The sequence below is a fragment of the Molossus molossus genome, unplaced genomic scaffold (genome assembly GCF_014108415.1).
Source record: "Molossus molossus isolate mMolMol1 unplaced genomic scaffold, mMolMol1.p scaffold_m16_p_13, whole genome shotgun sequence".
Classification (NCBI taxonomy): Eukaryota; Metazoa; Chordata; class Mammalia; order Chiroptera; family Molossidae; genus Molossus; species Molossus molossus.
In genome coordinates, this window is record NW_023425348.1 from 90,581,137 (window position 1) to 90,608,501 (window position 27,365).

General features: G+C 60.9%; 1 protein-coding gene across 9 annotated transcripts in view; it reads right to left on the reverse strand.

The window, feature by feature from the left end:
- Positions 1-27,365, reverse strand: part of NRXN2 (neurexin 2) — a 106,903-nt gene that overhangs the window by 25,755 nt on the left and 53,783 nt on the right. For 8 of the 9 annotated variants that reach the window (XM_036258478.1, XM_036258474.1, XM_036258481.1 and 5 more), the window contains 9 exons: positions 26,343-26,729; positions 25,957-26,160; positions 20,273-20,299; positions 18,651-18,770; positions 17,881-18,262; positions 17,146-17,336; positions 15,320-15,493; positions 14,851-14,970; positions 2,068-2,249 (listed from right to left, as the gene is read on the reverse strand). In XM_036258478.1, coding sequence (XP_036114371.1) covers positions 2,068-2,249; positions 14,851-14,970; positions 15,320-15,493; positions 17,146-17,336; positions 17,881-18,262; positions 18,651-18,770; positions 20,273-20,299; positions 25,957-26,160; positions 26,343-26,729 — 1,787 coding nt within the window. Of the gene's footprint in view, positions 1-2,067; positions 2,250-9,368; positions 9,619-14,850; positions 14,971-15,319; positions 15,494-17,145; positions 17,337-17,880; positions 18,263-18,650; positions 18,771-20,272; positions 20,300-25,956; positions 26,161-26,342; positions 26,730-27,365 lie in introns of those variants that run through there. The other variant, XM_036258480.1, reaches the window with a different exon arrangement.

The following is a 27,365-nucleotide window of genomic DNA, read 5'->3' on the forward strand; positions in this document are numbered from 1 at the left end:
GATGCCACACATGGTCAGGAGACTGAAACAACCGCAAACACCCCTCCGCCAGGAAACACGAACATCGTGGCACATCCGATCCGAAGCCACAGACAGAGCCCCTCTCATCATCTCCTACAATCCGCCACGGTCACACCGTCACTCCTGACACCATCATGCCCCCACTGTCACCCACAGCCAGTCTCTCTCACAGGCCTAGACGCTGTCTGTCGCTTGCGCGGGCACAGAACTCCCAGCCCTTCTCCCCAGGCTACTCCGCTCTGCACCCCTTTCCTCCACACCCTCCGCGCTCTCCCCTACTCAGCTCCTCCACCCACAGCACCTCTCTCCTCACACCTCCTTCCTCTGCTCCCTGGTGTTGGGGGAGAGTGTGCAGTCGTGTATAAGGAGGGGCCAGAGCCCAACAGCCTTCTCCCCTGGCTTCCTCACTCCCCTTAAAGCCCAGGACTCCCACCCAGACCTTCCAGCACACAGGGCCAGCAGGATGCAGTCAGGGAAGGTGGGGGCTGTGAAGGGTGTACAGGTAGAACCAGAGACTGAGGTCAGAGCCCCAGGGGTCAAAACCATGGGGAGGGGACAGGAGAGAGGCTGAGAGCGGAAAGAAGGTGGGGCAAGGCCAGAGGCCATAGGGAAGAGTGTGGGACAGATGAGAGGTGGGGGAAGAGTGGGGGAAGGACAGGGCTGCCTGAAGATAGATTTAGGATGAAAACTGTCAGGAGAGCAGCTGTGGGGGTGGCAGGAGGCCCAGAGGGAGGCTCTGGGAAGGAGCGGAGGTTGAGGGAGGAAGCAGGCCAAGGAGGAGCTGGGCAGAGAAAGGCAGAGCTGGGTGGGACCGGAGGTCAAGGTGGGGATGTGGGGCTGGGCCTAGATGTCAGAGAAGAGTGAACATAGCTGGAGAGGCTATAGGGGTGGCAGGGTCGGAGGGCGGGTGGCAGGGTCGGAGGGCAGCTGGGAGAGCAAAGGTTATAGAAACAGAGGTCAAGGGCAGGGCAGAGGCAGGATTCAGGTGAAGAAGCAAGGGCGGGCTGCTCTGGGGCAGGGAGGGTGAAGGGGGGCAGGGGAGGTGAAGGGGGGCAGGGAGGTGAAGGGGGGCAGGAGGGTGAAGGGGCAGGGAGGTGAAGGGGGGCAGGGAGGTGAAGGGGGGCAGGGAGGTGAAGGGGGCAGGGGAGGTGAAGGGGGGCAGGAGGGTGAAGGGGCAGGGGAGGTGAAGGGGGCAGGGAGGGTGAAGGGGGGCAGGGGAGGTGAAGGGGGGCAGGAGGGTGAAGGGGCAGGGGAGGTGAAGGGGGCAGGGAGGGTGAAGGGGGGCAGGGGAGGTGAAGGGGGGCAGGAGGGTGAAGGGGCAGGGGAGGTGAAGGGGGCAGGGAGGGTGAAGGGGGGCAGGGGGTGAAGGGGGCAGGGGGGTGAAGGGGGCAGAGGAGGTGAAGGGGGGCAGGGAGGTGAAGGGGGGCAGGGGAGGTGAAGGGGGGCAGGAGGGTGAAGGGGAGCAGGGGGGTGAAGGGGGGCAGGAAGGGGAAGGGGGGCAGGGGGGTGAAGGGGGGCAGGGGAGGTGAAGGGGGCAGGGAGGGTGAAGGGGGGCAGGGGGTGAAGGGGGCAGGGGGGTGAAGGGGGCAGAGGAGGTGAAGGGGGGCAGGGAGGTGAAGGGGGGCAGGAAGGGGAAGGGGGGCAGGGGGGTGAAGGAGGGTGGCAGGACCAGGTTCAGGACACAGTGGCTGCCCCAAACAGTCTAGGGGCGAGCAAGCGCCAGCCCAGGCAGCCACTAATGTGGGGGCATTTCTGGAGGTGGCAGAATGGCCAGGAAGACTCAAGGAGGCCCCTGACCACATTCGGAGAGGTCAGAAGACATAGGTGGCCCCAAGGAGAGGGGGGCCCAGTCAGCAGGTGGCCCTGAGACCTCATGAATGACCGGGAAGGCCATGGGCCTCAGAAGCAGAAAAACTGAGGAAACTCCAAGAGTCAGGAAAGAGAGGTTCTGAGGACTTCATGTGAGGTACTGACCCCATGGCAATGAAGGGCTGGTGGGATTTGGGGTAGGAGGGAGGGGTCGGAGCCAGGGCCCTGGGTCCTTACGATGTACAGCTGCAGGTAGTCTCCGAGGCCGGAGGCGCTGTCCACACGCACCAGCACTGCGCTCCGCTGGTGCGTACTGAAGCCCACGGCCAGGCGGTCCATCCTCGTGCTCGGCCGGTCATTGGGGGGCCACGTGTAGGTGATGAGCGCTCCCCCCTTCCCAAAGATGTATGTGGTCCCGGCTGCAGAGAGAAGGAAAGGGAGAGGGAGATATGATATCAGGAAGTCAAGATCAGCAGGTTCACGGGGCTATGGCCGCAACACGAGGACACCAGATTTAGGGTACAGAGCTGCAGCCGGGATGCCCCAGCAGCCACCAGGCCCTGCAGTCTTGGGGAACAGTTGGCAGGCGGGTGCCCGGGTAAGAGCCTGTGCACGTGCACAGACAGATGTAGCTGCCTCATCAAGAATTCTGGCTTTAATTACAGCAAAACAGAAAGGTGACAGAGAGTGTGACAGAGAGAGAGCCCAGAGAGAGACTGCAAGAGGACCGAGAGGACTGCTGGGGACAGGGAGGACCTTAGGGGCCTGAGCCTGACCAGCTCAACCTCTCCCAGGGCTGGCAGAGGTGACAGATCCAAGGTGTGTGCTTCTGTGGGGCCAGAGCAGGCCCTGGGCAAAAGGAGCCCCAGGCAATGGCAGGAGGAGCTGTGTGCAGCTATGACTCATAGCCCACAGGCTGGCACCCCTCCAACACCTGCCCTCCTCCCCTCCCAGGCCCCTGGAAATCCTGGGTCCAGCTTGCCCAGGACTCCCTGCTTCCACACACAACTAGTGGGCTGCCTGGGTCCCAAAACAGGGGGGTCCTGGAGCCCTGCCCAGAAAAGAAGAGACAGACATGGGGGGTGGGGGTGGGGTTGAGACTGACAGCCACAGGAAGGAGGAGGCAGAGAGACAGATGGACAGAGAGGGACAGAGAGGGGTGTAGGTGAGAGAAAGTGGGAGAATAGGAGCCAGAGATGAAGGCTCCCTCTCCCTGCCCTCCCCCACCCCACCCTCTCTCCATGTCTCCTCTTCTCCACCGCCTGCAGGGGTGGGTGTGAGGTCCCTAACGATCTCAGCCCCAAAATAAACCCATTAGTCTCCATGTTCCCTTCTGCAGCTGACTGGGCTCCCTGGGGGTAGGGGTGGGACTGACCGGTGGCTAGGGTGGGGTAAGGGGCTGGTCACCCAGTTTCCAGGAAGGAGCCCTGTCTGGGAGGCCTAGCGGACAAGTACTCCTGGGCCTTCAGAAAAGGGAAGAGAACAATCTTGCATTCTTTAGAACATAAATGGAGCAGATGAGATTCATAAGATGCCTAATTAAATAATTAGCCACTAACGACTCCTCTAAAGCACTTCTTGGGGGGAGAGGGGTTCAAGGAGGATTTATCAGAGAGGAAGACAGAGGCAGATGTGGCTGGAGGGCAAAGGCCTGGAGTAGGCTGGGAGAACAGTGGGACCTTAGAGGTGGGAGAGTTCTGGGTGGGATGGAAAACCTGGGGCCAGGGGACTGGGGGCTGGGGGAGGGAAGGCCTGGCCGGAGGAGGGCGGCGGGGGAGGGGGGGCACTTCCAAGGAGCAAACCTGTTCTGCCAAGATGGTAGCCCACGTGGCAGCACTGAGGCCAGGCCCCTCAAACACCTCTGGGTCCCTCCCCTCAGGGACTCAGGAGCCTCACAGTTCAGGCAGCGCAGCTCAGGGATAGGGGACTGTAGCCCAGGAAGTTCCCAGGTCCCCCAAATGGGGTGGACTCCTGAGAGCCTTGGAGGGAGGCAGCATCTGGAGGCCGAAGGAGGAGCTGAGGAGAGAAGGCTGTTGCCTGGGTCCCAGAGAGGCAGTGAGGCCAGCAGGGCCTGGGCTGGGGGGGGGGGGAGGGGGGCAGGAGCTATTCCCCAGAGCACTTGTGCCAGAGAGGAGAGATGATCCCCCAAGGCAGGACAGGGGTGAAAGAACCACCTTGGTGTCTAATAAGCTCCACCTCACCACACGTGTCCAGGAAAGCACCTCCAGCAGACAGGGAGCTTGGCTCCGCCCCTCCACACCCAGGTGTCCTTCCTACCTGCCGCCCTGAAGGGCCAGTCCCGCGGGCGGATTCCTCAGGGTAGGACCCCAAGATTAGGTGGAGAGCTGGATGGGGGCGGGTGCACTGTGAGCTGCGCGCCCACACGGGGGCCACCTGCCTGCGAAGGGCAGGGCCTGGAGGCAGGAGCAGGGTGGGCCTCAGCCAGTTAGTCTCTCCACTCCCAATGCAGCGCTCTGGAAAATCGGCTGTTTCCATGGCAACTGTAATACCCAGGGTCCTCCCTTCTCCCTCCACTCACAAACTGCATGGCCAAATTTGGGGGTGGGGTGGGGAGGACCAGGGGAGCTAAGATGCTGACGTTCCTCCACACACCCCCCTCCCTGCCTCCCCTACCAGAGACTGCTGCCTCTTCAGCCCCTGGGCTCCGGGCCTCCCGGTTAGGCGGAGGAGGGAGGGGTTTATTGAGTTTGAAGGAGGGGCTTATTGGGCTCCTCCGTCCCTCAAACCAGCAAAGGAAACGCCATGTACCTGGGGCCTGCTCCCAAGTCTCCCAGGTCAAGGGGAAAGGCGGCCGGGCTGCACATCGTTCTGGAGAGAGCCCTGCCTGAGCCCAGAGAGGCGCAGGCAGCCCAGATGTCCCACTGGGCAGGGCGGGATCAGAGGCGGCGCTGGCACCCCCCACGGCACACATCCCCCGTGACACACCCGCAGGCCCCACACCAACACGCAGGCGAAGACGCACCCAGCTGCACACAAAGACCCGGTGTGGCGAGGCAGACCCCACCCGAGCGCGAAGCCCCGGGAAAGGGGCGGTAAGCGCACGAAGACAGGCTGGGGCAGGGCGAGAGCAGGGCCGCCAGGCCGAGGGCGCACGTGCCGCCCGCCCGCCGCCTCCCCAGCCCCCTCCCCCGTCCGGCCTCCCCGCGATTTATTACCCAGCTGTTCTCGCACTGCAGCCAGCTTATTACACGGGGCGAACCTGTTAAAGCCTAAGGGCGTTTATGACACTGTGGGGGGTCGGGCAGAGACACCGCTCGGGCGAGGAGGTGAAGGATGAATGGTTTATTGGACTGGGGCGGCAGTCATTACCCTGGAGAGACATTCTCTCCCCAGCCCCGCGCTCCGCCAGAGGGCGCAGAGGGCTGAGCAGGGAGGAAGGCAGGCCCGGGGAGAGGGAGGGGTCTCTGCCGGGTCCCTCCTGGGTTGGACCTCCTGGGCTTCTGCGGCCTCTCCCCCTCCCCCTGCAAGCTGTCCTCTGTCCTGCCCACCAGACTCCCAGGGGAAGGCACAGGGATCTGAACCAGGAGTCTACACATCGCCAACCTCTGAGAGGTCTAGAAAAGGCCGTGGAGTAGAGAGGGGCTTAAGCCAAGACCCAAATGTGGCCCTGGGTGGTCTAGACCCACTGTTCTCTTTCTCCCCAGAAAACCACTGGTGAGCTACATTGTGCACATTTCAGGGGTGTGCAACCCGCCTGAATCCCAAGATAAGAGCGCTCTGGTCCACCATCCAAAGGCCCAGGTTTGGCACCTCTGCCCACACCCAACATAGTCCACTCAATGCCTCCTAGACCCAGAAATTCACTGATCCAGTAAAACACTCTGAGTGATCAAGAATCTTCCACAGAGTTCCCACACACCTGCATTCTAGAAAAAAACAAAAAACAAAAAAAAAACACAACCAACCCACCATTAGTAATGGTTAGCTAACCCAGACCCAAACAACATAATCATCTCATGTAAACACCCCATGCGGGATGCTCCTGTGGTTAAAACTACATGTGCAGACCTCCATCTGCCCGTCTGCCTGCAGCATCAGAGGCCATGACAAAAATCTTCTGTAGACACAGAATCAGGAGAGGATAAAAAGTCCTGCACAATCTAGAAAAGCCACGCTCCTCAGCGCCCACAGCCCATCCCAGCTCCTGCATATGGACCCCCACAACCCAGGGGCTCTCCACAGATCCGGCCTGGGCTCGGCTCTCGGCCTAGAATGCCAGGACAATACCCCTTCAGTTGGTCAGCGCATTCTTGGCCACAAACCGTCCAGTTAGAAATCCAAGTTAACACACCCATATCCAGAATCAAAATAAATGCCAGCCCCCTTAACAAGCTGGAGGAGGAATCCAGGACCCTGGAAGCAACTGACCCAGAACTGAGCTGGGATCGATGCCTCCATTCCTGGCTTCAGAGGGTACCAGAAATAAAGGTTGGGGCTGGAAAACTCCTCAAGGACTCTGAAACCAAAGTTGGGGTCAAGGACCAGGAGAGTATCACCTTCTCGGGCCATTTTTTAGGGCCCAGTTGTACTGGTCCTCTCATACCTAGACCAACATCAGGTGCAGGAGTGTCATGGGTGCCCAGCGGGTTGGCAGGGATGTTATATAACAGGAGGGGTTGGGGGATGGAAGGGTAAATGGAGGAGAGAGGAGAGAGAAGGAGGGGAGGAAGGCAAGAAGAAAAGCAGTGAAACTCCAAGGGAAGGGAAGTAGAGAAGCAGAAGCAGAAAGAGAGGCTCCCCCACCTGGGGGGTGCTAAGGAGACACTGGGGCAGAGGAAAGGCCTCCCCCCGCCTAGAAAGGTCTCCCAAGCTGGCTTCTTCCTCTGGCCGAGCATGGGGCCCCAAGAGAAGTCTGTCCTTTTGCCAGCCCCCATGGCTAAGGTGAGCCGAGGCAGGGTTCAGCCATGACAGGTGGCCTCCTCCCTACTCCTGTAGCTGTCCTCTGCCCCTCTTCCTTCCTCCTACCTGCCTAACCTTTCACGGGCTCCTCTGCTCAGCCTCCCCCACCTTCCACCACTGTCCTGGGAGCCCTCCAGCCCTGGGCAGCCGCCTAACCTCTCGGGGTTGCTGTTCTCCTCTGCCTAGCAAGGGGGTGGCCATTTCTGAGGCAATCCCAACACCAACGTTCCATAGGTCCCCTCCCACCCCCCAGTGCTCTTTCCTCCATTTTCTCTCCCTCTTCCAGCTCTTTACCGCCGACTCCAGCGTCCAGGCCCCTCCTTCCAATCTGCTCATCTCCCTGGGCCAGTGCCTCTCTCCTTTCCCTTCCCCTTTCACCAGCTCTCCTCTTCACCCACAATGCTCTCCTCCTATCCCCCTGGCTCCGCTTTCCTATCTCACCCCTTGGTGCCTCTCCTTGGTGCCCAGAAAGACCATGTCCTATCTGGGCTCCTTTGGGAGCAACACTGGGCCTCAGGGAGCCAGGGGGCCAATGAAGAGGAGGGAGGAAGGCAAGAAGACCAAGAGCTCGTGGGGAGAAACGGTAACTGTGGGGTGGGAAAGTGGAAGAAGAGAAGGAAGAGATGGGACAGTGCCACGTGGAGAGGACCCTAGCTGGGACAGACGAGACAAGACAAGACGACGCTGGGGAAGAGAAGAACGCAATGGAGGAGGGTGGGAAGGGGCCACTCCTGGGAACTGGATGAAGAGAGAGTAGAGGCACCAAAATGAGATAAAGATGAAGGAGGAGAAAAGCAAAGAACAGAAAAGAAGGGGTGGCAAGATGGGAAGTGCTCTGGGGGAGCAGAGACTGGGAAGCAGGGCTGGACCCACGGGGAACAATGATGGGGCGGCAGAGCTGAGGGCGGAAATGGGAGGCCGCTCTGGGCCTAGATGGGCAGTGCAGAGGACCCAGGCCTGGAAGATAAGGGAGGAACCAGAGTTGAATAAAAAATGAGAGATGACAGATGAAGAGAAGTGGGAAATGATGGCGGTACAGAAACCAAAGGCAGCGAGGGCACTGAGAGATGAGAGATGATGAACGTCAAGGTAAAAGGTGATGGGAGCGTGAAGATGTCAGGGCACCAGATGGGCAGCGATGGGGGTACAGAGACAGGAAGTGATGAGGACACGTGTAAGAGGTGATGAGAGTACAGGGACAGGAAGTGATGCAGGGCTGAGATGGGGCCAAAGATGAAAAGTGACAAAGTCTAAAGATGGGAGGTGATGGAGGGCTGAAGCGGGAGGTAAAAGAGGCGCAGAGACGGGAAGTGAGAGAGGTATGGAAACGGAGGTACTGGGGTGCCCTGTGGAATGTGAGGGCAAGGCCCAGAGCTGGGAGGTGATGTGTACAGAGAGGGGACTGATGAGTGCATTAAAGTGGGAGGGGATGTGGTCTCTGGGGTAGGAGATGACAGGAGCTCTGAGATGTGAAGAGGGGACTGAAATGGAACATGATCAAGTCTGACACGGAAATGAAAGAAAATGTGCAGAGGGACAAACATGGGAGGTAACGGGGAGTGCTGAGATTGGACATTATGGGGTGCAGCGACGGGGGCCTGGAGAAGGAGACAGACAGAAGGTGGCAGGTACAGAGACGGGGAGGGATGGCATGCACAGAGTCTTAGGGTCAAAGGCATGAAGTGGTCAGAAGTGGAAGATGATGGAGTCTGAGAGGGAAAGGGATGCAGGTTCTGAGATGGAAGCCTGAGGCTGAGATGAGGTGACAGCAGTGGGCAGCGACAGGCTGACACAGGGAGTGATGGGGGGCGGACGCGGGAGGAAGGGGAGACAGGAGTTGGGGAAGTCAATCCCGAGTAACAGGGCTAGAGGTGAGGGGTGCTGCAGCTGGGCAGTGGAGGCAGGGCGAGGTGAGGAGAGATGGAGCCGAAGGGACCGAGGCTGGGAGAATGAGAAGTGGAGAGAGTTGGTTGTTTGGGAGGGGTGGTGGAGGACAGTGATGGGGAAAGGGAAGGTGGCTGGGGCCAGGGGTGAAACAGACATATGAAGAGGAGAAAGAGGAAGAGATGAAACATGTCAGAGGTGGAGATGACAGATGGGACAGAGGTAGGAGGGTGGTTATGGGGGGACAAGGATAAGAAGATAACGGGGCACACAGATGCTAGACCAGCAACGGGAAGGTGAGGTGAGGCAGAGGTGGAGGGGAGCCAGATGGAGAAATAAAGCACAGACATGGAGGAAGTGGTGAGGAGGAGAAACTGGGGGAGGGAGCTGGACAGAGAGGGTGAAAGGACAGAGAGAGGGAGGTGATGGGGGACAGAAGCAGGAAGGTGATAACAAACCAGAGCTCAGGATAAGGAGGTGAAGGTGAGGCAAAGAATGAAAGCGGTGAAGACAGATGGGGTGATAAAGAGATGGGGCGGGGGTTGTGACCGAGAGGCGAGGGTGGGGCTGAGAAGATGGGAGCCAGAGATGGGCGGTGAGGGGGCGCGGGCCGCAAAGCAGAGGGGCTGGGCCTGGCGCGCACAGGCTGGGGTGCGGCCCGTGGGGCCAGGGCCGCGCACACCGGAGGCCGGGGGCCAGCCGGTCGATCGGCATCGGCAGAGCCCACCACTTACCGTGCCCGCCGCGGGTGAGGAAGGGCATGCGGTTGATGGCGATGGGCACGGTGCCGTGCTTGCTGTGGAAGTGGTGGACGTGGTGGGTGGTGCTGAGGCTGGAGGAGACCCGGGCCCCCTCGGCCGCCCCCAGCAGCAGCAACAGCAGCAGTAGCGGCAGCAGAGGTGGCGGCGGCGGTGGCGGCAGGGGCCCGGCCAGGGCGGGGGGGCGGCGCGGGCACCCCCCCGGCCCACTCCCCCCGGGGGGCATTTCGGCCCGGGGGCGGCCGCCTCACAGCCCCATGGCCGGGGGCGGGGACGCGGGGCTGCGCAGCCCCGCGAAGCCCCCCTCCGGCTCCGAGCCCCGGGAGGGGGGTAGGGGTGAAAAGAAGGAAAACCAGAGCCCAAGCCTCCGTCCGGGGCCAACGAAATCAACTGGATCCCACCGGGGAATCCGGGGTCTGCAGAGCGGCAACGCCAAGGTCCAGAACGCCTGGGTCCATCGCGAGAAGCTAAGGGTCTCCCCGCATCCCGGGGGGGTCGGGGCGGCGCAGAGGGCCGTCAGAAACCCGGGGGAGCGCCCGAGGGAGGGGGCATAGTTCCGGGTGGAGAGGTAGGGAAGGCGCGGGGGCCAAGCAGGGAGGGGACGGCGGGGGAAATCCTGCGGAAAAATCGAGCCAGGGAGGGGGACTGGAGGAGGGAGCCCGACGGAGACCAGGGCCGGCCGCGCGGCTGCCGCCGCTGCCGCCCCACGGAGGCCCGGGGAAAGGAGGGAGCGGCCGGGGAGGGGGGCGGGAGAAGGGGGAAGGGAAGCAAATCCGGGTGAGGGGGGAATGGAATGAAGGGAGGGGAGAGGAGAGGAGGGGAGCGGGGCTGAGCAGAGGAAAGGCGCGAGCCTGCGAGATTCCGGCGGAGAGATGGAGGCAGCGGAGTGTTGCTGCAGAGGCAGAGGCTGGAAGGGAGAGGGAGGAGAGGAGGGAGTGGAGAGGGGAGGGCAGGGGGAGCGCGGGGAGGGAGGGGGAGGGCGGAGGGACAGGAGCGGCTCCGGGTCTGCGGGCGGCGCTGGGCAGCTCCAGCGCGCAGCACCTGGCTAGCCCGCTCCGCGCTCGCCTCTCCTCGGCGCGCGCCCCGCCCCTCCCCCCGCGCGCGGGAGCGCGCTCCCCTTCCGCCCCCTCCGAAGAAAGGGCCCTGCTGAATAATTGAACAGGACTGAGGCTAGCAAAAGAGGCGGCTCTCTTCCTCCTCCTCCCCTCCCCCCGCACCTGGACGAACCCCAATAGTGCTCACTGGTCCAGTGCGCAGTGATGTGGCCACCTCTGCACGCACCCCACAGAACACACGTGTGTACACTAGTACGTGGATGGGCTTGGGGATGGAGACACCCACGTGCCCATACAGGCATCAGTGTGCGCGCATGCACACACAGGCTCAGACACATACATGCATGCATTGTGGTCATAGAGTCTGGTGCATGAACTCACACTCAGCCGAGTATGCATATGCTCACAGAGGCATACACACACACGTACGTTTGATCACAGGCAATGAATGACCAAGTACACACAGACACCTGCCCCAAGCTCACCCTCCCAAAACAGGGTCACCCATATGCATACAATGCACCCAGAGCCTCAAAGTTATTCAACAGTAAGACACATCACACAGTCTCCTCCCCGCCTCCCAAAATGGATGCCCCCAACCTCCTGCACACCCCTCCGGGACTCCTCCAACCCTTTCTCTCCACTCCCCCTGCTCCTCCCCCCGCCTCAACCTCTCCTTCCATGGGGTTTCCAGGACATTTGTCCACTGAGTAACCCACTTGAGACAAACCCTTCCTGGGACAGTTATGTCCAGCTGAGTAAGTCGCTTCTCCTCCCTCTAGATGCCCCTCCACTAGGATCTGCCCTCACCCCTGACTTTAGGGGATCTCTGGGAAGCACTTGTCATAACCCAAGAGGTAAATGCAGGGAGGCTCCCTTCCCTCCATCTGGATGCCACCTCCACACCCACATCAACCTGGGTTCTGCCCACAGGATGCTCTGCTAGGGCGGGGAGGGGGGAGGGGAAGAAAAGTGGGAAGAGGGCAAAAGAGGTGGAGACGACCTAGGAGGAATCAAAGGACTGGTGTAGTAGACCGAGAAGTAGTGAAGAAGGGGCAAAAGAGGGTGATGTGAGAAAGGGGAAGGAGACTGGGGGGAGAGAGGGTTGGCTCCTGCTTACTGATTCTGAATTCCTTTTCGGAGCAAAAACTATCCCAGTAGCCCCCACACACACATGCTGCGCCCCGCTCCTAGGTGCTGTCAGGACCCAGGACAGCCTTCTTCAGCTCCTGCCCCGTCCCCACCCTTGCTAGATGCTAGGGCCCCTTTGACTCCGGTGCTTCAGAAGTGAAAAAAGGGGTCCTCAGAGGCACCCAGGAGGAGGGACTGAGGTGGTGTGTGGCCATAGGGGGAAGGAGAGACTGAATGTGGGCTGGGGAACAGGGCTGGGGCCCCTGAAGCCTTGTCCTCCTGCCCGCTCCATCCCATCCTGGTGCCCCTGGCTCTGAAATATAGACTGACACAGCTCTGAGCAGGCAGAAAATTTATGGTCCCAGAGGGAAGGAGGATGGAGCCGGTAGCGAGAGGAGAGGAAGGGAAACCGCCTAGAGGCCAATCAATATCAGTGAGTGGGAAGTGAGGAGAATCGGAGGGGGTGGCACTGGCCAGTGAGGGGGGAGACAGAGGGTAAAAAAGAAGGGAGAGACAGAGGTGTGCAACAGATCAATAGAGGCTACAGAGATGAACAGAGCAAATGGAGAGATGAGAGAGGGGCCAGAGACCGTGAGGAACTGACCGCCCAGGGGAGGCCCAGACAGACTCTGAAAGGCAGATCAGCAGGCAGGCCCGAGGGCAGCACCTTGGTCCCGAACCTCGGCCCTGAGGTTTCAGCTGCATGGCAGGAAGTGTCCCTCCTTTTAGCTTCCTTCCTTCCCATTTCATATTCTCTTTTCATTCTCTGTCCACTTTCTCATCGAAGAGATGGATTCTTTCCCTTTGATCTCTCACCGACCTTCCCAGAGCAGACTCTGAGCCTTAAAGGGACACAGAGATCCCTTCACCACCCCCACCCGGTTTAGTCCCCATGTCACAGGTGGAGAAACGGAGCCACAAGTGGAGAAATGCTGTTCTGCAGGTTGGACCTCCTTCATCCGGCCTCACTGCCCCCACCGGACAGCTCCATACCCATGCCCAGCCCTCTGAGGACAGGGTTCAGGCTCCCCGCCCTGGCCATCCCACCCACCTCCCCCTCTTCTGATGAGGGGCCTTTTGGTGCCCGTGGTGCCACCAGGACCTTCACACTCCAGGGCAGGACAACTGAACTGGCCTCGGCCAGCTTCCTGCTTGACCTTGGGCTTCAGTGGCCCGGGAAGACCAGCCCCAGAGAGACAGCATGAACGTGAAATAGTGCCAAGCGGCGCGATTCAGGAGGAGGCGCAACCCCAAGAGAAGATGGGGTGGGGGATGCTGTGGCTTGAAAAGCCATGGCAGAGTCCCCAACTCCCAGATTCCTGCCCTGTCCATCAGGGGCAGAGATCTCAGAGGGGCCCCAGGGTCAGCAGTGGGGGCTCCCAGATGGCACCCACCTTGTCTTTGCTTCCACAGCTCTGCCGCCAGACTGCAGACCAGTGCTCCGGTGTGGTGACACGCCCCAGCCCCAGCTCTGCCCGCCTCCCACCTGCCCAGAACCAGAAGTCTCAACCTCTCCCCACCTCTGCTGAAAGATGATGTGACTGTAAACCTCCACCCGTCTCTCTGCCCCCTTCCAGAAAGTTCTGCCCTGTGGGAGTATAGCCGTGACAATGGGCAGCAGTGCTTCTTCATCCTGGTCCCTGGCACCCCGAGCAAGCAAGGCCCACCATTGGCAGCACCCTCACCCCAGGATCAAATGAGCTGCAGAGAGTAACAATCAGGAGCACCCAGGCTCCAGCGGGGCCCCTTCCCCCCGCACCCTGAGGGCAAGGACCTGCCTCTCTGGTCTCAGTGTCCTCATCTGTTAAACAGGACGGTGGTCTCTAGCCTACTGCCTTCTCTGGGGAACCGATTGTAAGGGCTTCGCAAGCTCCAGAACGACAATCCATGGGATTGTTACTGTCAGCAGCAAAGTCACCCCCTTCGGGTCTGCACAGCAGAATGAACTGTAGAGGAAGGGCCCTGCCGGCCCGTCTTCACCTCCCTGCCGCCGCAGCCGGGCTGGGCCAGGGCTTTGGAAAGTACACAGACAGCAGGTCAGACGAGGGGAATCCTGGGGGGCAGGGCAAGAATGTGGAGGTTCCCAAGGAAAGGCCCTGCCTGAGAGCCCCAGGAAAGTGCCGAGGGCGACGGGCCGGACATTTTTCCAAGGGAGAAGGAGAACCATGACCCACACAAGAGCAGTTCTGAACCAGATTCCGTAGGAGACGTAGGACTCCGCCCTCATGTCCGAGGCCCCGAGGTGTGCCTTCGGTCTTAGCCCAGGCCCACCATTAACTTCCTCCAGAAACCCACTCAACCCACAGACCTCAGTTTCCATGTTGGTAAAGCGGAGAAGCCCTGTGCGTGCGTGCGTGCGTGCGTGCGTGTGTGTGTTCCCAGGCAGCTGAGTGGTCATGGCCCTGGTCTCTCAGCAGGGCTGCCCCAGGAATGACCACTGAAGTGATGCCCGAGCAGCACTTCCCCCAGGCACTGCCCCAGCCTGATCATCAGAGGGAAACTCCAAACCCCCTTCAAGTAGGAGGACACCTCTCTCCCCTTCCTGCCCTAGCTGTCCTCCCAGCTGCTGGCCGCCCACCACTAGGGACTGGACACTGCTGTGGGAGCCGCCCTGGGCGGGGGTCAAACAATATGCACGTGGGCAGATCCCCAACCAGGGCGTAGAAGAAGCAGGTAAGGACACTAGGGAGTGTCCTTGTGCTCCAAGGGACAACCTGCAGCTGGGATCTTGGTGGGGAGAGAGACCTGCATGGCCGATGTCCAGAGAAGCCAGCTATCCGAGGCCTGGCCCCCTGGGGCTCTCCTGAGCCTGCCCTATGGGCATCCTATGGACAGGACATAACAGGCTTCCACTGCATAATTCTGAGGGCACCAGAGGAAAGGGATGCAGGCTGACCCCAGGCCCCCGCCCTGGGCAACAGTGTGTGTGTGTGTGAGCTACACACACACAGGTAAGACCATGGCCACAATCGCATGGGAGAGCGCGGAGGCTGACACCTTTGGTTATGGGTGAAGGAGCAGCGTCCCGCCAGCTCAGGAGGAAGAAGAGTTCGTCTGTCAGCGAGGCACCCAGAAATTCAGGCAGCAGGTGGTCCTGCAGGCCTGAGGGAAAGACTGGGAGGGACAGCAGCCAGCAGCTCCCCCTGGGCCCTCATGACAGAAGGGACAGGAAGGAAACAAGCTTTCTCGGAGACCCTCCCTCCTCCCAGCAGTCCCCAAGGCTAGGGGTGGGCCAGGAGCTCCGCCTAGTACTCCCAACCCAGGGCACTCACGGTCATTGCAGACAGGGCCTCCGTAGGAAGTCATGGTGCAGTCACAGGTGAAGCCATCCCACTGCTGCAAGCAGACGCCCTGGTTGGCACAAGACTCCTCGGTGCAGGTGGTGCTGGGGCCTGGAAGAAGAAGCAGGAAGGAACACACCCTGCTCAGCCAAGCCCCCGCCCTGCCCAGGAGGTGTGGGCCGGCCGAGAGGTCCTGCCAGGCCAAAAGGGCCAAGTACTGATGAGGGGATGGGGGCGGGAAGGGGGGGCCTTGAACTGTGCCAGGCTTGGTCCTGAACTGTGATAAGTGGCCAGGGTGGGAGGCAACAGGGAGAGCAAGTGACCTTTCACTCCCTGTACTGAGCTGGGGCAGGAGTGTGCAAGGCCTGAGAAGCCAGGCCACTCTGCTGCCCTGGTCTTCCTGTGCAACTGGCCCTCTGGACCTGCAGGGTCACACCTAAGTCCCCCAACCTCCACTCACCGTCACAGCCCCTCTCCACCTGCCCGATGCGATGCAGGGCATCCGCGATGAGGTCTGGGAGGCGCCCATTGAGGTCCACTGAGGCCAGGCAGCCCTGAAAGCCATCCCGGGAGGCCACCAGCTTGGGCAGGTTGCTGAACATATTCTTGCTCAGACCACCAATGTACAACTCCCCTGCAAAGGGAGCGGGGTCAAAATCTAGGCATCTCCGTCCCCATTCCCCTCCCAGGACTTCGCCTCCAGGTGTCAGTCCTCCTGGCCACGCAGTGTCCCATCCCAGACTCTGTCTCCTTACAGAGATCCCGTGCCCGGCATATCCCACCCCCATCTTCCTTCTTTTCTCCACTTCGCCATCTGTCGGCTCCTCTCCCAGAGAAGTCCAGATGCAGGGAGTGCGGTGGGGGAGAAGAGGGAGCAGCTGGAGGAAACCGCTCCATGCTCTCTCCCACACATCTGATTTCAGTTCCGCCTGTAATCAGGGCCTTTCAGAGATGTGTAGCCCCAACCCCTTCCACCCCCGGCTCCCCCTTCCGAAGTCTCCCATTCCCAGAACTCTGCAGGCCTCTTCCAGCCGCTCCCCACTCTGAGTTCTCTCCTGGGGGTTCTAAGCCCAGCTTCATTCCCCCAACAGCTACAGCATGGCCTGGAAACTGTGGGTGACACTGGGAAGTTCTCCTCAGGAACAGCTGATCCCCACATCACTGCCTGGCCACATGGAACCTAACTCCCTGGAAGCTGTGGGTGGCTCAAAGCAGAGCTTCAGCAAGACACGGGCCGACCCTGATTCTCTGGCCACGGGCTCAGTGCCACAGCAGGCAGGCCCAGAGCACCTCAGGGTTGCTACCACGGTGCGTTCTCTGTGACACATCGCCCCCTTCTGGGAGCAGGGAGAATTGGCAGCGCCATGCCACAGGACCTGGCCCGAGGTCTGACCAAGCTTCCGGTTCCCGCTCAGCTGCCTGCTCACTTGGTGACTTCAGGTGAGCCATCAAGCTTCGAGAAGCTTCTGTTTCCACCTCTCCAAGACGGGGATGATATCAATGCTCTCTGAGGATCCTCCTCAAGCTCGGACAGTCTGAGTCACACTGACACCCAGGGGTCCCTATGGAACTGAGGGCTGCTTTGGGCGTGTGACAGAAGTCACCAGTGTTGCCCCACCGGGCCCTGCAATAGCCCCAGGCAGCATCCTCACTCCTGTTTCAACACCCCAGTCTCTAGGCTCCTCCTCCTCTGCCCGGCTCTCTGAACTACCCATTCAGGGGCAGGTGATGCCGGCTTAGTAGCCACGGCAGAGGCCCTAGGGAATGTGGGGCCTTGGTGTAATGCTGAGCCCACCAGGGAAGCCTGGGTCCAAAAAAGACTCCAGAGCTGGCCCAGCTCAGGCCCAAAGTCTATGCAGGGCAGCACACAGGGACCCAGCTCCTCCCCCTCCCCTCGGCACGCCCCAACCCCCGCCCACCAGAAGAGGCATCTGTTCTCTCTCCAGCCCCTCATCCAAGGCAGGCTTCTCAACCTCGGAGGACCAAGTGGTCTCTGGAAGGCCTGGGCTACCTGCTCTTAGCTTTACAGTAAGGCCACTGAGCTCCCCGTGAGACACCCTGTGACCAGGCTGGCAGTGCGGGGAGGGCAGCCTCACAGGAGGGTGAGCAGACCCTGGGCAGGAAGCTGTCGGGCTGGACACTGGAGACTAGGGAAGAGGTGGGAGCCATGGGCAGGGGAGGAGGGAGAATCACGCTAGTGGAAGAACACCCAGGCCAGGGTGCCCTGTGGGGCCAAGGGGGTATGTTGTCTAGGGCCAGGCCTCCTCCAGAGGCCCTGGGCCCCACCTTTGAGGTCGAGGTTGCGGGCGCCGTTGGAGTGCTGCGTGACAGTGCGGGAGTCGATCTTGAGCGTGTGCACGTTGCCCGGGTCCCTGGACACCACCACGTTGTGCCACTGGTTGTCATTGACTGGCTTGTCCGAGTTCCCCTTCATCAAGGACGGGCCGTTCCCCAGGTCAAACACGTAGTGGATGTACCTGCCCCACAGTAGGGAGGAGACACTGGGTCAAGGTGAAGGCAGTGCTGGGAAGAGGAACTGTACCCTGCAGGGGTCCTAGTGCTGCAGGAGGAAGGGGTAGAGTGGGGACCCCCCTAATGGAGAGACCCAAACCAAGGGCACGAGGACTCTGATCTTGGGGAGAAGGTGGAGAGGGAGGGCCACAGAGGTTTGTGGGGGCAGCGGGGTCCCCTGGGGTCAGGGACAGAGCTGCTCTAGGGTGGGGTCCTCTCAAACAAGACAGGCCACAGGGACATGGCCTGTAGAGAGCGCTGGAGGGCCCGGGCCAGGACAGTGAATAGAGAACAGATATAACTGGAAAACCCTTGGCAAGGAAGTAACTGGGGAGTCACCAGAGCAGAAGAAGGGGGTGCTGCTTCGCCATCTTGGCTGGTGGCTGGGAACCTGAATCTTGACCTGCGGTTTGGGGGGTTAGGCATCTCAGCTGTGGCTGAGGGGCCGTGTCTGGCCAGCAGGGAGAGGGGACCGCTTCCTCCACAGCGGCGCAGTGTGCAGCACCTCACCCCTTGACCAGCTCGATGACAATGAAGTCATTGCCGTTGCCCGAGTTGAACAGGAGAAGCCCGTCGGGGGCGGTGGTCTTGAACTGGAAGAAGAGGTGCATGGAGGCGTAGGCTTGAAGTGTGGCAAGTGCCAGGTAGCTGCTCCGACTCTTGAAGGTGACAGGATCGGCCACGATGGCACGCAGGCCAAAGCGAGCATTGAGCTCGCAGTAGGTGATGTCGCCGTCCTTGCACTGGTCCATGTAGGGCTGGCCGTTGAACACCAGCCCGCTCAGGTGCCCGATGAAGTTGGAGGGCACCACAGAGATGAACCGCCGCTCCGTCATGATGCCTGTCTCAATGTTGTAGAACTCCAGCCGTGTATGGGCTCCCGCCATCTGTCCTGCTTGGGACAGGAGACAGGGATGAGGCTTTGGGGCACAGTCTGCAGGATCATCCCTGAGGTTGGCCTTGGGTCCCCAGGAGCCTCTCCTCCACACAAGGGCCACATGGGAGAGACATCAGCAAACACCCTCAGGCGGGTGCTGACAGCTGGCGCCAGGACAAGCTGGGGGACTCATTAATCATGAGCGGACAGGCTTCCAGGGACATGCTGCCTGCAGGGAGCTGAAATGGCCCCTGGGGTCCCGGCCCCCGACAATATACCACCCCTGAAGGGGAACTGCCAGCAGCGGCTTGATGGAATGCTGCCCTAGGCAGTGGCCACCCGGAACGGGGCCAAGCACAGGTCACTAGACATGTGTCTACCTCCCCGGCCCCAGACCACCTACCCTCCACAGTCACGTTGTCCACAGACAGCTGCAGGCTCTTGCCACGCCGCACCACCCGCACCGTGTGCCACTCATTGTCATTGAGCTTGTGCCCCGCAAAGAGGGTCTCAGGGCCTTTACCTGCGGCACCAAGGGGGGAGTGAGCATGGCACCTGTACACGCCCACATATACAGCCCAGGCATGCAGCCTCACCGCCCACAGCCGTGCGCTCACAGGTTCACACACCTACGGCACATATTTGGCTGTGCCACATGCCCATGCACACAGGTACACACTCACGTGAGCAGAGCCTTTTACACACCCAGACACACTCAGTCCTGCCACTCTGTACAATACCCAAGGGAGCCACTGGAAGAGCATGATGTGAACCGTGCCTGCAGAGCTGCGCCCCGAGGCCCTGCACACAGACACTCACGTCCTAAAACTGACAGACTCTTAAAACCGACAGACTCTTCCCCAGTCTCCTAAGGACCCTCTACGTCACTGTGTGCAGCCAGCAGCTAAATTCCCAGCCTCCATGCATAGTCCTAAACTTTCAGAAATACAGAGCCTCTCCATGCGCCTGCAGCGTCACTGCTAACAGCGGACCCTCCACACAGACACACAGCTCCCCATCTACACAGGGACCAGGGTGACCTTCTGCACACACTGGTTGACTCCACACACCTGCCATGCAACCACACACAGCTCACTCAGCATGGCCAGAGAGGAGAGTGGTTTTTAGGAATTATGACCATTTATTCAAGACTGGTATTATCTGCTTCCAAGTCTAAAACAAAAATATTCACTTTGGAATGGTGCTGGACCTTGCTGCACTCCCAGGTCACCCCTGGGCCCCCCAGTTCACGCCAGCAGGGAGCAGTGCTCCCCACGCATATGCACACAGGTACCAGACACACAGAGACACACTCAGCACACACAGTCCCTCTGCGCCTGCCATGTTCCTGGGCTCCCCTGCACGACCTCAGGGCACACTGTGGGGAGCCACTCTCAGCACTGAGCCCAGCACACTGGGTTGCTCAGAAATGTCCACTCACTGTCCACCTCAACCCTGCTGAGCCTCGCTGTCACCTCTGCAAGCACCGCATTGGGCAGGAACGCGGTCCCCACCCCACAGGAGCTGTGCGGGGCTGTTTGGAACCCCATCAAGCTCGCCCCCGCTGACCTCAAGCTGCATCTTCTTTCCGGCGTGCCTCGCCCTCCCCCTTGTGGCCGCCGCTGGAGATGCAGCGGAATATCCTAGGCCCTCTCTCCAGCGCCTTCCGCCCATAAAGGGTGGTAGGCCATCCGGAGCAGGAGCCACCAAGACTTTGTCCCACCCTCTTGAGGACCTGAGGTGATGAGGTTTGCTGGCCTTCCTTTTCCCAAACCCAGTGAGCATGCTGACCCCGGACCCCCCCCCCCCAGCTCTCCCTGGTTTGGCTTCATTTGGCCCATTCTGTCCCCCACAACCACACTACCCCCATCCACCCCACTCCAGCTCTCCTCCCCACACCCACTGCCCAACCCCACACAAGCCAGTGATGAAGGCTTCTCCTCCCCCCACCACCCCTCCGCAGACCCCAGTGTCCAGCATCCCAAGCCCCTCGGGGCTCTGCGGAAGAAGAGGGAAGCCACTTACTGGGTGCGCAGCCGACGCGCAGGCAGTCTGGGGGGGCCATGGGGCGGGCAGAGGGGGAGGGGAGACAAAAAGGCAGAACAAGTTTTTTTTTTTTTACATCCTTCACAGGGAGGGGTGTCTGCGGGCGGGGGTTCCCCCGGGGCCACTTTCCGGGGACCACGCGTGCCCAGGTGCCCTCTCCCCTTCCTCAGTTGGACCCCTGTACCTCCTGCCCCCAAGAGGGCTCCAACCCTCCCCAGGGAGGCAGGGCAGTCAGGTGGTAGGAAGAGGTCTTGCTTCTCCCTTCTTAGAAGGACCCAAGCCTCTCCTGTCTGAGGGAGATGGGCACCTTGGGAATCTCAGCGTACAGGGGATCATTGAGGGGCTAAGGGCTTGACCAACCCGACGCCTCCTCATCTCTGGGAGGGAGATGCGTGGGGCAGGCCAGAGTCCCTGCATCCCCTGCTCTGGGACGACTCCCTGCTCAGAGCCCAGGTCGTGACACGTCACTCCCCATACCCTCTGGGCTCTGAGCTAAACGGAGGGGGTCTGCCCCAGGGCCCCCTCCCATGGCCATATACCTCCCAGAGTCCCAGGGGGCTGGCACCACCCCTACAGGAACCTTCCTTCTGCCCTTCCTCACCTGGAGGATGCCAGGCCGTCACTGGGGACCCAGGGTCCCTTACCCTGAAGAGAAATTGGTATTAATCTGTTTTCCTAGGAGGAGCCACAGCCTCATAGTTGAGGACTCTGAGGCCCCCAAAGTATGACTTCTGAGGATGGAGCAAGTCAGGGACAAGCAGGCACCATAAGCAGTCTCCTGCCCCTGCCCCTGCCCCTGTCCCCAGAGTTGCTGTCCTCCAGCTCCAGGCTCCGAGTGCCCCAATGGTCTACTCGGAGCTGCAGCCTGGGGCCCCAGCGTCTCTGGCCATCCCCTTGGTGGGACACATTGCCCACAATGTGCCAGTTAGCCAGCCTTGCAGAGGACACAGAGCACTAGGGCCCTGTGAAGTTGGGGCGTAGGGCCCTGAACGTGTGCATCCCTCCAGACCCTGCACCAGGAGCTGCAGAGAGTCCTGCACCAGGAGGCAGAAAAGCTGGGTCTGAATCTCATCATGTGGCTGGGCTGACCTCTCTGAGCCTCAGCTTCTTTCCTGTGAGCTGAGGGGCTTGAACAAGAGGATCCTGAGCTGGGCTGACCCTTGCCTTTCAGAGGGGCCGTTCCCAGTCCTCAGTGAATAGCAGGGTCCTGACATCCTATGGCTCCTGCCAGAACAGGCCCTGCTCAGAACCCCGCGGACTAGGAAGCAAAGGGGTGTGGGGGCGCCTGGCCCCCCCTGGCCCCGAAGGTTCCTGCAGTAGAGGTAAACAGATTCCCCTGTGGCTCTGGGAGGTATGGGCCCCTTGGGCAGTACAGCTGAGCTCCACACGCATTGTCAACCGCAGCAGAAGAGTGGGGGGAGCAGCCGGGACCCTGAGCCACAGCCTGGCACCGAGGGAGGGCAGAGGAGGCAGAGGCCAAGGGGCAGACAGGGGGAAGTCAGAATCCCAGAAAGAGGAAGGAGGCAGAGAGGGAGCAGAGAGAAAAGAGGAAGAAAAGGGGGAGCAGAGGGAAAGAGAAGGTTGGGGGAGGCGTTGAGGGGAGGGGGGGTACCAGGCCTGGAGTCAGGTCACGGGGGCTCTCTCAGGGCCAGCAGAGTCTTCACCAATGAAGGGTCCAAAAAAGAAAAAAGGGCTGGAAGGGCAGGCAGACTCCGGTGGGGAAAAGGCCCGGGGAGGACCTCAGTCCCCCCTCCAGCAGGGGAGCACCAGGGAAGGGGTCCATCTGTCCAGAGAAGAGGTGTCAGCTCCAGGCCCACCCTCTGCAGTGACCACACCCTCAGGGGCCCCACTCCAGGGTTTGAGGAGAGCACACCCATTGAAGATGGGCACCCCAGGAGGGAGCCAGCCCCACCCCGGAGGAAACAGCCCCCCAGCGCACCCACCCGCCAGAGCACGGCTCAGGAAGCCTTAGTAGTAACCTGTTGACTAGTACATAACTGTCACCCCAAGTTCGGGGAACGGACAGAGCGACTGGTCTGAGCAGGCGCCCCAAGGCCCTGGCTGGACATAGTGACCAGGGTGAGGACACGAATGTGTGATGGGACAGGCGGGAAGAAGTCATCTGCACGGAAAGGAACTCAGGGAAAGAACCCGGACTTCACGGGCCCCATCTGACCCCTGCCACCCCCAGCCCTACAGATTGGAGGGGCGCAGTGGGGGGAAGGCTTCTATTCAAGGAGCCTCGGGAGCCCACTGGCCAGTCTCGTCCCCCAAGTGAGATCGCAGAGGCCGTGTGCACTCCTGGGGCACCCGCACTCAGAGCCGTCGCCCCAGATGCCCACCAGGTGGGACAAGGTGCCCCCCACAGCCCCAGAGATGAGAGGGCTTTGGGACGCATGTGTACTTAGCCTGGCCTACAGCGTGAACAAGAGTTGGACCTGCTCCGTGCAGTTCTAGCGGGCAGAGCTAGGCCCACAGAGGGGATTCCAGAAGGGGAGGCTGCCACCTAGGAAGAGTGACCCAGTGACTAGAATGGCCGTCTCTGAGATGAGGTCTCCTGACGTGACGGCGTCTGAGCACAGGTGGAGAGCCTCCTGTCGGGGGAGGGGGACACAGGCAGTGCACACACGGGGACAGGCTGAAGGAGGTGACTTCTAAGGGTCCCTCCAGTTCTTCCTGTTGTCTCATTGACAGCTGGGACTGCATGGCCACACCTGGTGGAGGGCAAGGCCAGGCAGGTGAGGAGGGACAGGACGCCAGGCTGGGTACTGGCCCCGGAGGCCATACCCAAGGCAGAAGAAACCCAAGAACACTGGTCACCCTGGAACAGGGTGAGGAATCCAGAGGACTCTACGGTCCTCTGGGGACAGAGTGACCATTCTGCTCAGGGCCGCAGACAGCAGAGCTCCGGGAACTCTCAGTGTCTGCAGACGTGCCGGAGGCTGGGGGACAGGGCAGGAGACACAATCCGTTTCTCTGGCATCCTCTGCCTGGAAGGAGGCAGCAGTAGCCTTAGGGCCTCTTTGGTGCTCCCCGGCCTAGCAAACCCCGTTGTCTCCGGAGACAGGCTCCTGCCTCCTCCTAGCCATCCCAGTGGCCACTGGCAGACAGCTCCCTCTTCAGGACCCAGCACCAAGTCTGGGCCATCCCACTGGGCCCCTGATGAGCCGGCCCGCTGCCTGCATAAGGCTGGCTTCCCCGCCTGCAGGCTGCACCACGAGGCCGGAGAGCGGGTCCCGTGAGGCTTCTCTCCATTCCCCAGAGGCAAGTCCAGCCCAGGACTGGGGGCCCCAGTGGTGTTGCCTGTCTGAGGTCCTGCAGGCCCTGCGGAGCAAGCAGGACGGGGATCACAGTGGGGATCCTGAGGTGGGGTCATGTCGTGTGGAAGGAAGCAAGCCCCAGCCTGGCTCTAAGCTTACTTCCCTATCCCAGTACGACTTTCCTTCAAGGCTTGTCTTACCTCTGTAATGTCTTCACTCCCATTATTCCTGAGCCTCAAAACCATCACAGAGAGTAGGCATCCCCACTTTACAGAGAAGAAAACAGGCTCAAAGAGGAAATGACCTACCCAGCAGTCAAGGAGCCCAGGGCTAGAACCCAGATCTGGCCCCCGGCCCAGAGCATTTCCCACCACAGCCCAAGGCCGGGGGCTGGGTGTGGACAGGCTGTGAGTCTGTGTGACCACACAGCGGCCACACGCCTCCCTGTGCACGCATCGCTCGGTGTTTGTGGACACAAGCATTTGGTCACAGCTTGTCATGAGCCATGCTGGAGGCGGCATCTCCGTGGATGGGGCCAGGCACAGCCAAGGGGGAGAGGCTGGTAGGAGGACTGTCCTGCTGGCTGTCAGCCTGAGGGGCACCTTGCTTGCTAACGTCTAAGTACTCATGTGGCACAGATAGAAGGGCCTGCCCGGGAGAAGGAGAGACCAGCTCCTAAGAGTGAGAGGGCCCGACGGCCCACCAGAGTCCGATTTCCAGCCAAGGGCGCCATTTCCCATCTAATCTAAAGGAACCGAGCTTCTTCTCGGGGAGCCTAAGACAGCCCAAATGAGGAAGAAGCATCTGCCTTTTCTGCAAGTAGAAGCCCGAGTTTCCCTGCTGCGTCCCCACCGTGCACACAGAGCCGTGTGCATAGCCGCACAGAGATCACACACTTCCCAGGGCGAGGGGGATCTCACGCTGGGTATGTAGACCTGGGCAGTCTGAGCACAGGGCCATCATGGGGTCCCGGCTGGTGCCTTCCTCCTGTGACCATCGCAGGGGTTCCTGGGGGTATTGTACAGACCCCTAGAGCGTTGGCCAAAAGGGGGTTCCCATCCCGCTTTCCCCGGCAGCACTGCTGCCCACCACCCACTAGGGCTGTGATCACGGTTAGACGCAGAGCTTCAGGGAACCCTAAAACCATGGGGCCCTGGCCACCTGCACACTTCTCCGCCTCCAGCTCCCACCTCACTCTGCCAGTCTTTGTCCTAGGAGTCCAAAGGCCAGGTGTATACATTTAAAAACAAGGTAGTGGGCCCTCCAAAGGCCACAGTCTCTCCCACAAATGCCCTGGAGACCAGCGAGACTCCAGATAAATATTCAACAGCTCAGAGCTCTGCGTGGTCTCCAGCTGAGAATTCTAATCCGCTCGGAAGGGCCCTACTTCTCCTCAAGGCCCAGGACACAGGTGACCCCAGTGGCCTGAACCTTCCTGCGTGGCAGGCCGTTGGGTGCTACACATGTCTGCGCTCAGAGAGGCTCATCTGGAAGGACAGGTGTGGCCGGCCTGGCAGCGTGGGACCACTGGCTGAAGGCTCCGTGGTGGTGGGGACCTTGTCTCAGCGACTACTGTAGTCCCAGGCTGGGAATAACCTGGCACGTATAAAGGTCCAAGGAATATTAGCTGAATGAGTGAGTGCCGTTTTGTTTTTGGCCCAACAGGCCGCAGGGTCCGCTCGAGTGGCGCCCGGAGGACTGCCAGGTGCAGTGGGCTGTGGCCTGCTCTGGGCAGGGGCAGGACCCCTGGCGCCCCTCCCCCAGCTCTGTTAGAGGCCGTGAGGGAAGCTCTGGGCTTTAAGCACATGACCTGAATTTGAGTCTGGGCTGCGCCCCCTTTTCCCACCCCCACTAGCTTTGTGACGTTGGATAAGGCAATGTATGAATTTTACCGTCTATGAAACAGGGGTCACAACACCTGTCTGGTGGCCTGGTGTCATCGCAGGGCAGCTCCGGGACTCGCGTGTGAGCGGACACGAGAAGATGCGATGTCCCGAGGCAGCCCGTCCGAGAGCAGGGGTGGCGGCCCCGGGGCGGGCCCTGGCTCTGCGCCTGCGCGGCGGGCGGGGCTTAGCACCAGGGTGCCTCCCCGATGAACGACCACGGGGATGAGGCGATGACCAAGAACGAGGTCGTTCTGTGCACGCGCAGGACGGACGCCGCCAAGACCCCCATGAGCACCGGGGGGCGCTGTCACACCTCACACACACTTGGGGTACCCCCTCAGTGCCGCTGAGGGCGGAGCATCACCTACACTGCGCATGTTCACCGGCTGCTCTCAGTGCTCCGACCTCCCTGCCTCCAAACCCTCGCGGTGCCTCCACCAGCTTCTCCAGACAGAGGGGGGGGGGGGTCAGAGGCAAGGCCAGGGAAGGGGCCACAAGCACAGGGTGGGGTGGTTACCGAGGTTGACAGTGAGCTTCATCTGGCCCCCGTCCAGCTCAAGGCGCAGGGTGTCGGCTGACTCCCTGGAGGTGGTGGCCATCATGAGCCCATAGGCCCGCTGGGACATGAAGCGCAGAGACACGTCCTCTGCCTCCGTGTGCATGGCATTCGGCAGCATGATCTTCATGTACATGGAGCCATCGTAGCTCAGGACCGTGGCCTCTGCCCCAGGAGTGGGGAAAGAGGGGAGCAGGGGGCAGGCAAAGGCCAGTGGAGGGAGAGAGAAGATGGAGAGAATCATTACCAGGAGGACAGGCCCAGGGCTGGTCTGTGGCGCAGGCACCCTGGAGAGGAGGGGCCATGGGGACAGGCAGTGGGACCCCCGGGACGAAGGCTAGCCTCACCTCTCTCACAGACCCGCCCCAGGAAGCCGGTCCCGATGCAGTCACAGACGAAGCGGTTCCAGCCCTCTCGACAGATGCCCCCATTTCGACAGGGGGCAGATAAACACTGCTTCAGCGTCTCCCGGGAGCAGAAGGGGGCGACACCCACAGCCCCCTGCGCCTCGGCCAGGCCCCGGAGGTCTCGGCTGCGCCCATCTATGAAGAGGTCCCGCACACAGCCCACGTAGCCAGCCCGAAGCGCTGCTGTCCACACCTCGGGCGGCAGGGGCATTTCCACTCGCCCCCCCTCAGGGAGGCCGCCCAGGTACAGCTCGCTCTCCAGGTCCAGAATCTCACTCTCTCCGGTGGCCAAGAAAGGTGTGCTGCGGCTGTTCACCGAGATGGAGCCTAGGATCAACGAAGACAGCGAGCCTCAGTGGGGAAGGCAGGGCTGAGAGATGCCGCAGGCCAGGAAGGACGGCTGGGCTCGCTTCGGGCCTCTCCACCCCACACCCTGCAGCAGCCCTGGGTCGAAGCTCAGCCTCACTCTCCTGCTCAGACACCGCCTGACAAAGGTCCTCCCAAGTTCAGGGGCTCACATGAGCCAGCCCCTGCCCTGCTGCAGTATGAGATCCAGACTTCGCCCTCTGCACCTGAGCCCGTCTTTGGAGGACGCACAGGAGGGGGACACGCCCCCAAAGGGCTGAGTCATTCACAGATCATCCCTGCGCCAGTCCCTTAAACCAGGAACTAGAGGCCCAGAACCCTAAGGAGGCTGAAAGGTTTGAATCTAAAAGGGTTTCCCCACTAACTTTTACTGAGCATTTGTGAGAATATATATGCCGGCATTTAGCACTTTACATATATCACATGACTGAAGTACCACAGTACCCCTTGGAAATGGGTCCTTTATGATCCCACTTTGAAATGGCAGACAAGCCTTAGAGAAACTGAGGGACCTGCCCAAGACACCACAGCAAGGGAGGAGCAGAGCCGATGCACCCCACCCGGCCCGGAGCCCCTCTGGCTGGTAGACAAGCTGGG